Below are 16,373 nucleotides of genomic sequence, written 5' to 3' on the forward strand. Positions count from 1 at the left end.
AGAATGAGCACATGCATTTTCTTTTAGCTGTACAAACTCATTAGCACATCACACACACATGATCTGCAGCTAAGTGAACCTTCTTCCACAGTCCCAACAGCCCCTGATAAAGATTCACTCATTAAGGCATCCCAGCCCCTTTATCTTGCTGAGCAGTGCAAGTTCCTGAGCTTCCCTACAGGCTCCAGTCCTTCAGCTGATCTCTCCCAGTCCTCCTCCTGAGCTCTACAATCATTTCATGAAAATGGATCAGCAAAGCACACTGCCTTCAGTTACTGAGAAATCTGCACTTTTTCCAGGGCACACTTCAAACTAGGTTCACCTCTCTGGGGACAAATAATAGCTGTAATGAAAAAATACTCAAGGAACATTTTAAGTTTAAACTGAGCAGGGAGATTTTGTTTTAGTCAAAAATGTACATGAATGTGCATTTTCCTGATCAGTTTTCTCACCACTCACTAGTGACAACTGGCTGCATATACTTTTCAAAAACAAGTCCTTCCAGAACATAGATAAAGAAGTAACAGAGAACTTCTTGTGACCAGACTGAAAAGGTTACTAATCAGAAAGACACAGCCTCAGATTTCCCAAATAATTAATGAAGTAATGACTCGAGAGTCACAAGTATGGATAAGTAGAAGCATACTAAACCTGTCAGCGAGGTTCCAAAATCAAAGCACAAATCCATTTTAATGGTCACTTAATGGTACATTTGACAAATGAGTTTATAAATTTTTGACTAAGCAAAATGCATACGTGTTATTAAACATTTCAATAATTAAATCCCCTATGACTATTGATCTTAATAATGTACATTTTCTTAGAAAATTAATATTTTATAAAATAAAGGAAACTTAGAGAACAATGTTGAACTAATAGTCTCAACAAGAAAAGAAGATTTCTATCTCATACCTCTACACTGGGGCTAAGGCTGCTCGGCAATGTTTCTGATGTCACTGTTGTGCTTGGAAGGCTGGAGAAGTCCCAGGTATTCACAGGCTGTATTGGTTCAGATGGCTGAGAGTGATCAATGCATTTTGGATTGTCCAATAAGGTCACTTCATAAAATTCTTGAATATCTAAACATGTAAAAAAATTGTTGTTAGGCATGATAGTTACTCTAACATTCTGATTTTAACTACATCTTCCTCTTGCAAAACAAATGAGATATGGCTTCATCTGTCATGAGTAAATTCATAGAGATCACCACAATCACATGAACCTCCCCCACTGCACACACAACCCACTCTGTCCCCACTCACTCTGGGCTTCTGCCACAGACCCCAGGAGCACAGGCTGCAGCAGCAACAGCAGAAGTACATGAAATAACTGCAGTGGAATAGTGGAAGGGATGGGTGCCTATGTTTCAAGTTCTGGTATACATAATTTTAACTAATGTAGCCCCCTTTGGTTAGCTGAAATCTACTGTTCAAGGGCAATATTAGAAGGTCTATTTTGTACAGGTTTCAATTAAATGGCCACAGAAATAGAAGTACACTGATGAAATCAGCAAGAGAGAGAGAGGCTGCAAGAAGTTAGGAAAGGGAAAATTGATTAGGATAGGTCATCATCTGCTTTTTCACTCTAAGTACCAGAAATAGGATAAAACTTAACAGTATGAATTACCAGTCATAGTTATGAACTAATTAACAGCTTTCTCTATAACCCTGAAGACTCCGCTGGAAACTTCTGGGAAACAAAAATTTGGCTGTATTATATTGTTTATTGACATCCTACTCACTCCATGAAGCATCAATAAAAATAACACACTATAAAGTAGCACCAAAGGTGTTCCTATGAAGTATAGGTGTATCAAAGTTGCTACCACAACTGCAATCACATCCATAAACATATACATTAAAAAAAAATCAGAAAAGGTATAGGCTAAGGGAAGGGCAAGAAGTTGTCCTGTAAAGCTTATAGTCTCTTATTCAAAGCAAAAATCTGCTAAACAGATTTGCAAATTCCTGATTTTTAATCGCACCAACTTCATAGAAGATAAACATACAAGCACAGTAAGCCAAAGGAAATAAGACCCAGCCATGAGTAAGGAGTCTAAGCTGCAGTTTTGTAGCTTTCCAGCAACAGCCCAGAGTTAGTAACAGAGGCACCATAACCAATTCCTTTATAGAGCCACCCCACAAAAGAAAGGCCACACAACTAAGAGTTGCAACTACTGATGCTGGCATTACAGTCCTATGTGTTTTTATAGTCACTGCACTTCTGCTCTCTACCAGTTCAGAAAACTGAAATTCTCAAATTCCATTTGTATCTTTCCTCTGAGCAAGAGTCAAATTCCTACCAACAGCTTACATTAATTTTTAAAGTTATACTTGCTCTTAGAGCTGCTGATTGGAAGAGCGAGCAGCGAGGGCTGCAGAAGACGTTAAGTGACCTAGATATACAGGAGCAAAGCAGCCTAAGAGATACAAATTGCCTTTAAATCTATCTTTCACATTAGCTCCCTCAGTTGCAAATTTGTCTTGTAGCTGCATTAACATCAATACATCAATCAAGCACACCCAGTAAAGATTTCCCCCCCCCCGACAGAGAGTACTTTGTGTATTAAAATAGGCAGTGGTTTAAGTTGATTCTATAGCTGCAATCCACAGCAACCAAGCCAGGAAGATCACTACATTATTTATGGGAAGGGGTTATTTGTGCAACTGTTTTGCAACAGAAATCTAGGACACTGATTTTCAATTCTGCTACTACTCTTTTAAGTCCCTGCCAGAGGAGGTAGCCATTTATTCCTCCTGCACAACTCTCATTTCAAAAAGCACACCATTTCCCATACCTCACCTCCACTCCTCCACAGAGGACACCACAATAGATTTGCTATTGAAAGATGGCAAGACATAATATGCACCACTTAATGAGGGGATTAGTTTATGTTTATCCTGGAGTTGCTCCAAATCCACAAAGTTTCTAGAAACTTGGTGTCTATATGATAATATCTACCTTCTTAAAAAAAAGTTTCCATTTTTACTACTCAGAATGCAAACATTAAGTATGTACAAGTATAGGCAAGCCACCTAGGAACCCTAAACAGATTAGGTCCACAAGAATAAAACCTGACAGTTACACTCCATAAAGCCAGAAAGCTAGACCCTACTAAATTAAACCTAAAAATTTCTTCCTATTGTCTACAGCTATATATCAGCTCACCAAAATATTTCAACACACTTGAATATGTACTTAGCACACATTAATGATGTGAGAATGCGTTAGCACATGACAAGTTCCAACATTTTTCTGATTATTACAAATAGCAGGTAGTAAAATACTAAGTTTTAGTTGTATTTATGGTCAGATTCCCTCTTCAAGTTAGGATGTGCTATTTTTATATTACAGCATTTTTCTTACATATTAATTCCAAGAGAGATTATATCTCAAACTAAATTAAAGAAAACTGATTCAAACGAGGTATCACACAACACTAAAAGGAAACACAGATGGGGAACATTTAGAAACTAGAGGGGAACATTAAAAGGAGCATTGAAAAATAGGAGCACAGGGTTTTAGGAACCCAAAGTGACAACAAGTGATGAATGGTAGGCAACAGAGAAAACCATCCTGGAATTTGGTCTGCCTACAAGTAAAACCACATTAAATAGCCAAATCAGAAATAAGTTTGACAGCACAAAGAATAAAAGCCTATACAAAGCAAGTGACAGACCACCAGTTCTGCAATGGAGAACTCCTACACAAAAGAAAATTCTATTTCTTGGCCTATTAGTAGTGTGAAGAGCTAAGGAATGGTGACAAACTGCAGTTTTTTAATCTAAAAGAAATTCGCTGGTGTATTGTTCACCCCTTCTCATATTCTCCACTCATCTTAATTCTGCTCTTTGAACAGGCTTGTTCACCAGTAACATGATACACCAGAAGCTAAAACTGCTCACTTTTAAAGCAAACAAGAGTTATCTGCCAAATACAAACTGAAACCCAGATCCACTTTACAGGGGAGATCTAGCTTCACTAAAAACCACAACACAGTAATTAAAAGAAGAGCATAACTGCAAAACCAAATCCTTTTCTTTTCTAAAGTACATTTGAGGGCACTTCAAGAGACTACATCAATTCTGTCTAAAGAATCTGCCTCCAAGGACAAGGATTCCAACAAGCAACATGACACCACTCTAAGATCAATTTCTTCCCTCCTCCTTAGAAATCAAACATCAGGCCTCTGCTTATCATTTGTACAGGTATGTGCAGTGTCTGCTACTTTTTCCTATAGATTCAGTGGGAAGTACTTGTAATCAGGATAACTTAAGATCAGTGCATGTTCTAAAAAATCTCATTGTGTTCACTTATGCATGAACCTTTTGGTAACTGTAACTTTGCAAGTGAAAGATGGGATACCTCTAACAGCATTTTCTTAAGGGAATGGTGTAAACCTACATACAAGGCATTGCTGCTAACAGGCCACTGTTCACTGAATAACCAGATCTCTGCACTTGTCCTGGCCTGCCCAGAGCTTTGTTTTAGCTTGTCCAACTCTACCACCAACTATCTAAAGACCAGATGATTGGTGACTCATCTAACTTGCATGGCTTTTATTTAGCTTCAGACAATTGTGTGAGCTAACACCTATTTCTATAAATATTTTTATATATAACACACAAATAAATATCTGCTACATATGATCCATAAATAGTATACATAAATAGATGTGAAATAATTCAGTGTTACATCACACAATTGTCCAAAGCTAACTAAAAGCTGTACATGAATACAAGTACACCTACATATACAGACTGAATGTACAAATTGACATTTGTGTGTGTAACAGCTAATACATACCAATAAAAATGGGTTATTCTGTAGGGAATGGATTACCTATGATCCCAGAACAAAAAGCTGCATAGAAGAGCAACAGCATAGCATGACGAGAGAGGCCTTGCAAACAAAGACACAGGATGGTATCAGAGGCTTTAAGTCTACAAACAACTCAGCAACTGCTAATTACTGGTTAAAGGAAGGCAACCTGAGAACTGGGCAAAAAAAGTTCAGTGTAACAGAAAAAAGAACATCCAGTATATATAAAATACACAGTATATATAAGAAATTCAAATGCAACTGCAAAGTAAGAAGAAAGAGTGAAGCACAGAATGTCAGCAAACAACAATAACTTCAACAAAACATAACAGTGAGGAGAAAGAAACAGTCAGTACTGCACACCTCCATGGGAAAGATTCCCTTTACTCAGTCTCCCACTCCCTGTTCTTTTCTGACCAACTTTTAATATGTTCTGGTTTTCAAACAAGCATCAAGCAACTCCATGTAATTTTTCTATATTATGTTAGTTTCAGACCTGATACTGAACCTTTGTATTATGGTATAGAGGGAACCAATTAAATGTCATTGGCATTTACTATTTACCTGAAACAAGGTTGTAGTTGAGATGAGTGTCTGCCTCAAAGTAACGAGCAATAGGACAAGAGGAAACGACCAAGTGGTGCCAGGGGAGGTTTAGATTGGAAACAATGAAAAATTTCTTCTCTGAAAGGGCTGTCAAGCATTGGAACAGGAAAAATCCAGGAGAATGTTAGAGTCCCAAGAGGTGTTTAAAAGACTTTAAAAGACTTGTAGGTGCAGTGCTTAGGGATATGGTTTAATGGTAGTGCTGTGTTAAAGGTTGGACTCAATGATCATAAAGGTCCTTTGCACCTTAAATGATTCTGTGGTTTATTCTTTTTTACATTGAAAGCATTCCTCTAATGATCACAGTAACCTACTGGGTTTGGGCTTTGCATTTTTACAGTTTAAGCATTTTGACCATTTGTGGGTTATAGATGGTTTTTCTTAAATAAATGCCAGGAAATTCCACACAAGCTTAGCATTTCATGAACTTAAACAGTAACACATTTACTATAACAGACTGCTTTGGACACTGTCCATGTAAACCAGTGAACTGTTGTCCTTACATCATGCACCACACAAAGGTATAAACTGCTACCAAAATATATGTGATTTAACAATCCCATTTGTGTATGCTGTATTAATTGTATCCTGATCTGAAGGTTCTCAGCTTTGCTTATGAGCAAGAATTAATTTAGGAAGTTATGTTTCTTTTCTGTTTGTTCATTTTTCTTATAAAATCTAAATTCATATTTTGCATTCTAAGATGCAAAGTGGGGGGGTTTACCTGCTGGCAATTCTAATGCTGGCTGTGTAATGCAGCCCAGGAGACTATTCACCACCTTTGCCCCAAGGCACACTTATAGTTCATGGTCAACTTTTTGTCACCAGGCCGGCCACATCCCTTCTTGCAGCACTGCTTTCCACCTGGGTGACACACAGTATGTATTAGTATATAGCATTGTTCCTAGCCAGGTGCTGGACTCTGCATTTCTACTTCTTGAACTCCATGAGGTTCCCATTTCCTCAGTTTGTCAAGGTCCTTCTGCATGGCAGGCAGCATGGCCAGGTTTTACATGCTTCAGCTACTTAGTAAATCCTGCACTCTACAGGTGTTCCTTTTCTTCAACAGCAGAACAAACCATTACAGCCAAAGGTAACAAAACACTAGATAACTCTGCCTCACCATACAGTCTTTACCACACAAAGTTTTTCAATACCAGCTTTGTTCAGGAGAATCTCTCAAAGCCACTGCCCTCCCTCAGACTTGCAAGCAATGAAGGAGCTTATGAATTCCATTAGAAATTGACCTATTTCTGTTTAGTCCATGTAAGCAATTCCTTTGTCATCTCTCATTGGTCTGCCTCTTCTCAGACATTTGTTCATCTAAATGGAGCACATGCAAATGCCTGGTTTTGTTTATGATGTTACCCATATTTGAAGAAATAGGTTTGTTAAGAACTTGACTACCTGTGTGTTGTCCAGGAAAAGGTGCAATCCCATTATAAATGAAGTCCTTCTCTAAATCAAGGAGGGGACAGAAAGACAGCTTTATTTCTTAGGGCTTCCTGCCAAAGCACCCAAAGCACTTCAAAACTTAAGTCTTAAAACTACTAGAACGAAAACAAAGGTCAACCTGCTATTTCAGTTCAGAGCAATTTGAGATAAATGGTATCTGCCAAATTCTTAACAGCCCAACATAATGAATATATAGACAAAACAGAGTCATGATCACTGTCAGAACAGGCAAAGGAGTCTGCCAACACTACAGACTTTCATTCTTCAGTCATAAAGCAACTCCTACTAACTCCAAGGAAGGCTCAATCATGCATGCTTACTTCATCTGCTATGTCAAGCTAAGAATATCCATTTAATACAAGTAAAGCTCAGCCCGAAAACTGCATAATTAGTGATCAACAAAAAAATACAAAGACCAAGAAAAGCTTCATGTCCATTTACCAAGCCAATGACCACAGTTAAGTAAGCATTCTCTTTGTGTATTTAATGGTTGTGTTGTCATGGTGTGTGTCTGATCAAAAATAAATGTTTGCATTTGTACTATGAGAAGTGAAAAACAGCCTCATCACAACCCCTGTAAAGCCCCTTTCAGGGTTGGCTGTTTGGAGATCTGTTTCTTCTTTAAAAGATGATTGCTGCACACAATCAAGACCTCTTAAAAATTTGAGGAGCAACTCATGGTGCAGCTTTCTCACTACACATTCTGTTTCACAAGATCCTTTGCCACAAGCTGCAGCACTCAGCTACTGATCCCCAGCTCTTTCAGCAGCTTCAGTAAGTGTGTCCTACCCTTTGAACATCCTTTCTGCACACACTTCTTTGCTTAACTCAAATTCCAGATGTTATTTTCCACTTCTCACTTCCAGTTCTCATTAATTGGTGCTTATCTAATTATTTGCTTTTATTCCTCTAGCTGCTTTTTACACTCAGACAAATTCAACTCTTTACCAGTCTGACCACTTATACTTCCCAAACTACTCATTCATATTTTCCTCTTTGGTTACTAACACCTCTTTCACCATAATTTCACAGAATCAATTGGTAAAAAGAACTCTGAGATTAAGTCCAATCTATGACCTAACACCACCATGTCAACTATACCATGTGTCACATCCAGTCTTTCCTTAGAAAGTGCTCCACATTGCCTCTATCCAATTTTCCTTCAGAAACCCACAGCATCTTCTATGTCCAGAATTAAAGTAGGAAAAACTGACACACAGATGAAAGCTGACAGAATATTCTGCTGTCTAAACTTTCTGATTTAATATTGCCTCATGCACACTTAGTCACCAGCCTAAGCCTAGAAAAAAAACCCCAAGAACCTCCCAACCCCCCCAAACAAACAAGTATCCAAACTAAAAATGAACTCCCAACTGTCCACCCTCCCCAAATATCTCAACACCAGTTGCAAACCAGCAGCCACTAGAACAGTGTAATTTTTTCTTAAAGGAATGCATTTACTACTGTTTTCAGTGGCAACAAAAACCTCACTATTAAGCTTGCAGTATGTCCCCTAGATAATGGCAGTATATAGGACTGATGATGTTTCTCACCAGATAAATGTATTAAAAAAAAATCAAACAAGTTTTGGGATGAGTTGACTTAACCCTTCAAGCTGAGCTTCCATACAGGGGGACAGCTTTCCTCACATGAGACTGCACAAGCACTGGTTTCTTCTACCTGCAGCAAGCTCAGGCTCCAAGGAAATTACGTGGCAGTGGTGGCAACACAAGGCTGGATGTGCCACAGAGCAGCATCTCCTCCAGCACTACTAACACTTGTGTGTCTCCTGCAGCCAAATTTTAACCCAAGTTTCTGAAAACCACCTAAAGCCGCAGCGCTTTTACAATTTGCTCACATGCTGTCCTTGCAGCTCCTCTGTCTTAGGCTGACTTTTTCATTTCAAGCCAAAATAAGTCAGCTGTTTTGAGGGCATGGCTGGGAAGATATCACACATGACAAGATTCCTATAAAAGCTTTACCAAAGAACTCTAGAGCCTCCCCTAACTTGGGGAAAGAACATGAAGCTAAGGAGGTTATTCTAGTGTCAGCCCTACACCTTCCGCAGTCTTTTAACAATCTTGCAAATTTGGCCTAGTTATAATTCAGGAAACCATCTGTGCCAGGAGACTCCTAGTCAGCTGCTACAGTTCAGTTTCCTTGAATATTCTTTCCCCCTGCACCAAAACAAGCTCCATCTCTCAAAACACAGGCAAAGCAGATGCACAGGGGGCACATGGCATTCCAGCTGCAGAGCTGAACAAGGTGTTCTGCCCTTGCTGCTAGGACCACCATGGAAGCAGGACTAAGATCAGGACAAATATCCTCTCTCATGCTTTCCCCCTTCCCCTACACTGTACCCAGCACTGAAGGAAATGATGAGGGAAATGAGGAGCAAATCCAGGAACACAGACAGAAGCAGGGGAGGAGTAAGCAGCACACCTAGGGAAAAGAGGTGAAATAACATGGAAATAAAGCAAGGACAGGCCAGAGGGCAAACTTTCCCAGAACCTGGAAACTACACCAATTATTCAAAATTTATACTGTCTTTTCAGCCGCTGGATGAACAGTAGATTTATTGAAAATGGGTTTTTTTGTCAGCAGATCCTTTCAATGGTAACCCTGGGAAGAGAAAACTGCAATTGATATATTCTACAGTGCAGCAATTCAACACTGAATACACAGTCAGTGAAATACCACAAGGATAAACTTTTGCCACAATACTATTTATCTGCATACCAGTAGCTACTCAACTTACTACTTACTTGCTATTTTAGGCTACCAAAAGCAGCACCTAATCCCAAAAATTCAATACATTGCCCTGTCACACACACATGCAATACAGGGTGGAAAAAACTTTAAAAAGCAAGCTAGCCATCAAACTGAGCTACATACAAAACAGTAAGTAATTCTTAAAAAAAATTTTTAAAAAGAGGAGCAATGAGACTGCCTCACTTATTATTAGGTTTCTTGAAGTGTAAGACATGAAGTTCTTCCAAAGACTGGGACATTCAGACAAACTGCACTGAAACATACTAACAATGACTGAACTAACATTCCAGTCATCTGGACACCAACTAAAATATTTATCCTCCCTCCAGCTGGATGAAAGTAATCAAGAACTTAACAACCTTTGTAAACACAACCCTAAGTCAAATTTCTGTCAAACTGACCAACTTCTGTGTATTCAAAGGAGACCAAAGCAAGCATAACCACAGTATAAGCCTTAGGAAACTTGTCCAGAAGTTGATGAACATCTCAAAGTTGCAAGGATTATACTGTATGGATGCTTCAGCTTCAAACATGAATAAAGATATTGTATCACAGAAGCTGCAGTCTGGGAAAAAAGTCACAAAAATGCAGCAAGGATAAGATTTTGAGGTGAGAATAACCTATTTAGCACCTGCAGCAATTTCAGTACTATGTAATGTTACAGAAGATCCAATTGTCCCTAAACCTTCCTCTAATAAAAACATAATAATAAACCCCAGCAATATTCACTGACTATAACAAGATCCTCAACTTACTGTCTAGAATTTCTGCATTCTTGATGTAAATCTTACTCAGCAGAGTCTGAAAGGCTCTAAGGCTTCAGTAACCTCTGAAATGGGAAGGCCTGAGCTGACTGGCAGAGTTAACTGTGCCATCATGGCACGTGCTCTATTAACATACTGCTGAGATAGAAGTTCTAACTGAGGCTTCCCCAAAAGCAAGTACTTTTGGTTTCAGTTCAGAAGAGGAGTTTGTGTTTAACTGTGTTTGATTTCCAGTTAGCCAGCAAGTAGAGGAAATATCGCCAAGGTGGCTTAGTGAGGAGTGAGAAGGGCTCCAGAGCTGCCACACACAGGTGAGCTGAGACCACACTCCAGGCAGCAGGAATGTGGTCAGTCCACTCCAAAGTGGACCAGCTTTGAGGAGTGTTGATCCAATCCAATCTACTTCATTCTAAAATCTAGGGTTGTTTTCCTAATTTAGTTCAGAAAGCCAATGTAGGCAGAGATGAGAAATCTGCAGACTGAGTTTTATATTCCTAGAATTTTCAGTCTGAATCACACTGCTGAGAAACATGAACAAAGAGCTTTCATGGAATCATGAACTTTTTTCAAAATTTTCAGAGACAGGACTTACTTTTCTAAGGTGTAAAAATGTATTAACAGCATTTGTAATATGTTTTGTTCAATTAATAAGGCTCATCCAAACTATGGTTAAAAGTATCCTCATGTTCACTGGGAGAAGCTGCTCTTTGGTTTAGTAAGGATTACTGAAAAAACTACATTTTTTTAAATTTAAAATTTCCTACACTGGATGTTTAGTGCTAGGAAGAGCCAGCACATAAGCACAATTTTCAAGGCAGGTCTTCATGCAAAAGGACTATAAGTGAAAAAATTGAGACTGCTTACACAAGAAAATTCAACACATTGAACCTTCCCTGGTCAGATTTGCCATTTTATACCAAAAAGCCTGTATATTCACAGTTACAAAATTAGATAGATAGATTAGATAGATAGACAGAGAACCACCCTACTTTAGGCAAGAAGGGTAGCACAGCCAACTGCATTACCAGCATATGTAGAGACTCTGCTAGAATTCCCTTTTTCTGGCACCAGTGCACATGGAGTTAGTTCTTGTCAAGAAAATGAATGCTTCTGAAGTAGCAAACTACCTTATGTCTCTAGCTATAGCTGTAATATTTTTAATTTTAGAAGTCTATTTTAATATGGTAAACCTCAACATGACACCCATTAAAAGCAGATCTTAATTAAGCAAAATATTATGTGTATAAACAGAAGTCTGCTTCATATGTTTTTATGTCAGAAGTGTTACTTTTGCATGGAAGGGTTTTTCTTCCTATATTTTCAAAAAGATAAATATAACTGTACCTTTTCAAGAACCTGTAGCTTCTGAAAAGGTAAAAGAGTATCTAAGCTGAGAGGAAAACTCACCTGCAGAATAATTATCTCCCTATTTGAAGAGAAATATCAAATGCCTTACCAAAGTGAAATAAGTCTAAGATATTTTCCATTTATAGAACCATGGGGTCTCTTCATAATTTGGCTCACCAATGATCAGAATATTGGGAACAAGCTGTTTTAACTGAAAACAAGAAATCAACAACTAGAAAAGATACCACACGTTTTTGAGCCTGTACTAAAGGAAATTGACTTGAAACTGACACAATTCTCAAATTGATTTCAATTACAGGCCCTTGGTATTCATTTAATTAAAGTTCTAGACATTATTATACATAGTTGGTTGAAGCAATGGAAAATAGCACATTATGGAAGATAGAAAATATAAAAATTTTTCAGAGACTGTTTTAAGGAGGTCACATGTGGTTACAACTTTTGTTACAGATTCAAAGTTCTTACAGTTACATCACTTAAAATGTAACACTTGCAATGTGGATCCAGTGACACTGGCTGTTCACACTGCCTGGTTACTGATCTAATTCAAACCATTTAAAGTCATAATTTAAGAACAAGGTCAAACTTGTAGATTGCTAAACTAAAACTTTACTGAGAGGACTAAAAGGAGATGGTAAGATAAAGCTTCAAATTAAAAATTAATATTACTTACTCTTCAGTACCCAAATGGACATCATTAAAAAAACCCTTTTAATCATGAAAACCTTTTAATATCTAAAAACATGAAACACTGCTAAAATCTGTAGTTTTCAGGAATATTTAATTTCCTCCATTATAAACTCAAAGATGTATTTCTGTGCATAATGCTATTTATTGCGTGAAAGAACAGCATTTGATTGCCAAGTCAAAAATTATACTAAAAAAGATACATGAAGTTGACAGCAGATCCTGACTACAACCTTCACAAACCTACCTACTATGGGCAAACAAGTCTTGGATATAGTGCAGTAACTTGGCAGAAAAAGCAGAAAATAAATAGATGAAGTTTGGTGGGGATTTTTTTTAGGGTTGTTCAATTAAAAAAAAAAAAAGGACCCAAACCAGAAACTAAAAGTAAAAACACTTTCTGGAAGAAGCATCTATAAGAGCAGTAACTTGGTATAGCTGAGCCTGAAACTTGCTGCCAGAACAGCACTGGCTATTTCAGTTGGGAGCACATCACAACTTCTATAAAATGCACACTTCAAATTCAGCCATAAAGCAATGACCAAGAGAGAATTCCAGGTAAGTCTAACCCCCAGCACAACTGAACACTTCATCCAGCCTGCTCCCAGATCTTCATGGAAACAAGAGAAGCAGGAGCCAGCTCCAGGCCTTCCCAGTAACTGCAGCCATGCTCCAGATCACATCTTTCCAGGGAGTCTCCCCACCCCTTAAGCCCCTCCTGCAGCAATCACACCATAAAAGAAAGCAGGAAAACAGCAGCCAGGAGCAGCCTGCCAGGAACAAGAACCCCCCTGACATTTGCACAGAAAGTAGCAGGTTAAAGGAGAAAGACCCAAGTTGACAGCATAAATGGCTTGGCAAGTACCAGCCTTCTGCCAGATGGTTTGGGAACATATGTATGCAACCTAATAAACCATCATACAGGGACCCAGGAAATGCAAAGTGAATGCAACATGCCCAAGAAGCACCTGGTGTGCATGCACAGATGAATTGAACTCAACAAGAACAAGGGTCCTGTGGTTGCAAAGTGCAGCTTCTTACAAGCCCAGAAAACAGGTCACACAGCCCAGCCAGGCAACAACCCACTCCTCCTTTCTGCTCTTGCAGAACAAAGCCAGCAGACAGGAGGCTGCCTGCTGCTTCAAGTCCTCTACACTACTAGGTGTAGAGTTATAAACAATGAAGATTCATACAGGGATTTGAGGAGAAACTACATCTTGCAGTTTGAATATCAAAGGCTAACAGATTGGTATCTTTTCAATGAAGGGGAGAAAACAGAGTACTGCATGGACCTTGTAGAGTTTTAAAATAAAGAACTCACACATACACACTCTCAGAACAAGAAAAATGGCAGTCAACACTGAAGTTTTCTGGGTGAAAATAAAAAGTGCTGCTGCTGTACATTAAATATTTGACACAAGATTTCAGCATTCTGATCTGCCAGAGTGAATCTGTCTACACGTGTCCCACAAGGATTATGTTTAGCTTTTCATCATGGAGTTGATCAGCATCAGCTATGTAGTAAAGGGAAATGCAGACTTCCCATAAGGAAAAGTCTTTTAAGTGACCTATTTGCACAACTACCCTTCATATAGTCACATGTTAAGAAAAGAAACCAGCACAACTACTGTCTTTGAAAATCTACACAAGATGAAATAAATACTCCAGAAGAAAGCGTTCAGCATGTTTATGTTTTACCAGTCCCCATGCTTTCACCACAACAGAGGTTCAAAGAAGCTGCAGCCCTGTGAAGGAAGATGTGCACCCTGGCACAGTAACCATGTAGTAAGTGCAGTAACAAATATAGCTACAATGTTTGCCATTAGTCCAATTCAGACACTGGTTACTATTAAAAGACAAGGATGCAGAACAAATTTTATTCTTGAGGGTAAACTAACAGTAGCTGTCATAAAGATAGTGACAATCAATCAAGAAGAAACCACTTCTCACTGTTGCTCTGCAGAAGTTTCCAAATAAAGACAGGATTCTGCAAGTTCTATTTATGCTCAGGGGTTTTTTTCCAAACAGACTGGCAGGAAATTCAAAATTACATGCAAGTGCTTCTAAGAACTTATGGGAACATATCAAGTCAAGCACTATAAGGACTATAATCTGAGATTTAATAGTGCTTTCACTATACTTTAAAATGCAACAAAGGAGAAGAGATGACTGTAGTACTCCCTGAAGCATTAGAGGCTTCTTCTCATTTACTTTAGGTTAAATCTGCACTTGAGTTATACACTTTGTGATGTTTGTAGAGACTCTTCAACAGGAATTGCCTGATTCCTTATACTAAACACATTTCAAGTAATTCACTAACCTGTTACATACAGACAGAAAAAAACCCCACCCTCCTTAGAAATTTATCAGGTGAACAAAGATGCACGGAAAAACAATCTAAAGAAATCCAGGACAACGTGTCACAACTAAAAACTATTCCACAGTTTTAAGCAGTTTGGACCAGTTAATAGCCTCAAATAAAGAAAGTACGTGTAACAAGTGAACTGTTGATCTGTAACAACACGTGTGTTACTATGCAAAACAAAAACACAACGACAAGAAGCACATGGCTTCTAACTCACGGGTAAAACACCTTTTGCCCTTAGCACCACAAGTGACAGCATCGGCAAGACCCGACCGGCTCGCGCACAAACTGAAAGGAGCCGAGCTTTACCTATCAAAGCCTGGAAAAGGTTACTTTGGAAGATGCTGATGACACGCTCGATGGAGTTCCGCAGCTGCCGATCCTCTGCCTGGCTCAGCTTGGAGCGGTATTCCTCCAGGAGGCGCAGGGCTCGCTGGGTATCTGCAAGCGGAGAGCAGACACACGACTGACCGGGGCGCACCGGGCACAGCACCGGGGATGCAACAAGCCCCCGGGGCCGGGACCGCCCCGGCGCGGCGGCTCCTTTGTTCGCAGCCGGGAGAGCGCGGGCGGGACGGTGCCCTCGGCGCGCCCGCGGCCCCGCGGCTCCCGCCGGCCGCCCCCCCGCCCGTCCAGCCGCGGCGGCGGCGGCTGTCAGCCGGCAGCCCCGGCGGCTCCGTTCCCGGCCGTGCGGCGCTCACCTTGCTTCCTGACGGGCATCGCGCCCCGCGCCCCCGCCCGGGGCTGCCCCGGGGCTCCGCCGCGCGGGCCGGGAGCGCGGCCCGGGGCAGCGCGGGGGGCGGCGCCCCCTGCCGGCCGGGCGCGGGGGGGCGGCGGCCGCCCCGCCGGACCGACCCCACCGCCCGGCGAGCGAGCGGCTCCGCGCGGGGCTCCCGCCGGCGCCGCCGCGGCGCCTCGGGGCGACGCGGGGCAAGCCGGGCCGGGCGGCGCCGGGCCGGACCGGGCGGGCGGGACAGCGCGGTGCAGGCGGCGCGGCGGACCGGAGCCGGGCCGGACGGGGCTGGGGCACTCCCGCCGCCTCCCGCCCGCACTGCTCGGAAATTCCAAACTTTCCAGCCAAAATGGCGGCCTGGAGGCTGGGGGAGCGCGCCCCCCCCACGTGACCGGGCCCGGCGGGCGCCCAATCAGGGCCCGGCGCGGGGCCGGTACCTTGGCGGGGGGGGGAGGAGGCAGGTGAGAGCTCCCCGCCTTAAAGGGGCCGCCCCGCCCCGCCCGCCGCGCCCGCACCGCGGGGCTCCAGCGCCGGACACCGGCACCGGGCACCGACACCGGGAACGCAATGGGAACCGGCCCCGGCGGAACCCGCCCCGAGCGTCCCCGCAGCCGATCGCCGCCGTCCCCGGCGCGCCGCTGGCGGTGCCCGGCGTGGGCTGCGGGAGGGCGGGGCGGTTCCAGGTGTGCCGGGTACCTGCGGTACCGCTTGTCCCTGTTCCACCGCGGGAGATTGTGGGCAACTCGCACCAAAAGCCCGTGATGGGACTGTGGGAGTGCCGGGCACGGAGCGGTCCTGCCCT

At 41.6% G+C, this 16,373-nt stretch overlaps 1 protein-coding gene across 10 annotated transcripts in view; it reads right to left on the reverse strand.

Annotated features, from left to right (window-relative positions):
• The window catches only part of DLG1 (discs large MAGUK scaffold protein 1), a 140,958-nt gene extending 125,363 nt beyond the window's left edge, over nucleotides 1–15,595 (reverse strand). For all 10 annotated transcript variants that reach the window (XM_066557030.1, XM_066557028.1, XM_066557026.1 and 7 more), the window contains exons 1-3: nucleotides 15,540–15,595; nucleotides 15,148–15,279; nucleotides 913–1,079 (exon numbers count right to left, since the gene is read on the reverse strand). In XM_066557030.1, coding sequence (XP_066413127.1) covers nucleotides 913–1,079; nucleotides 15,148–15,279; nucleotides 15,540–15,558 — 318 coding nt within the window. In that variant the 5' untranslated portion in view covers nucleotides 15,559–15,595. The remainder of the gene's footprint in view (nucleotides 1–912; nucleotides 1,080–15,147; nucleotides 15,280–15,539) is intronic.
• Between the last annotated feature and the right edge of the window lie 778 nt (nucleotides 15,596–16,373).

Source organism: Molothrus aeneus, chromosome 10, assembly GCF_037042795.1.
Source record: "Molothrus aeneus isolate 106 chromosome 10, BPBGC_Maene_1.0, whole genome shotgun sequence".
NCBI lineage: Eukaryota > Metazoa > Chordata > Aves > Passeriformes > Icteridae > Molothrus > Molothrus aeneus.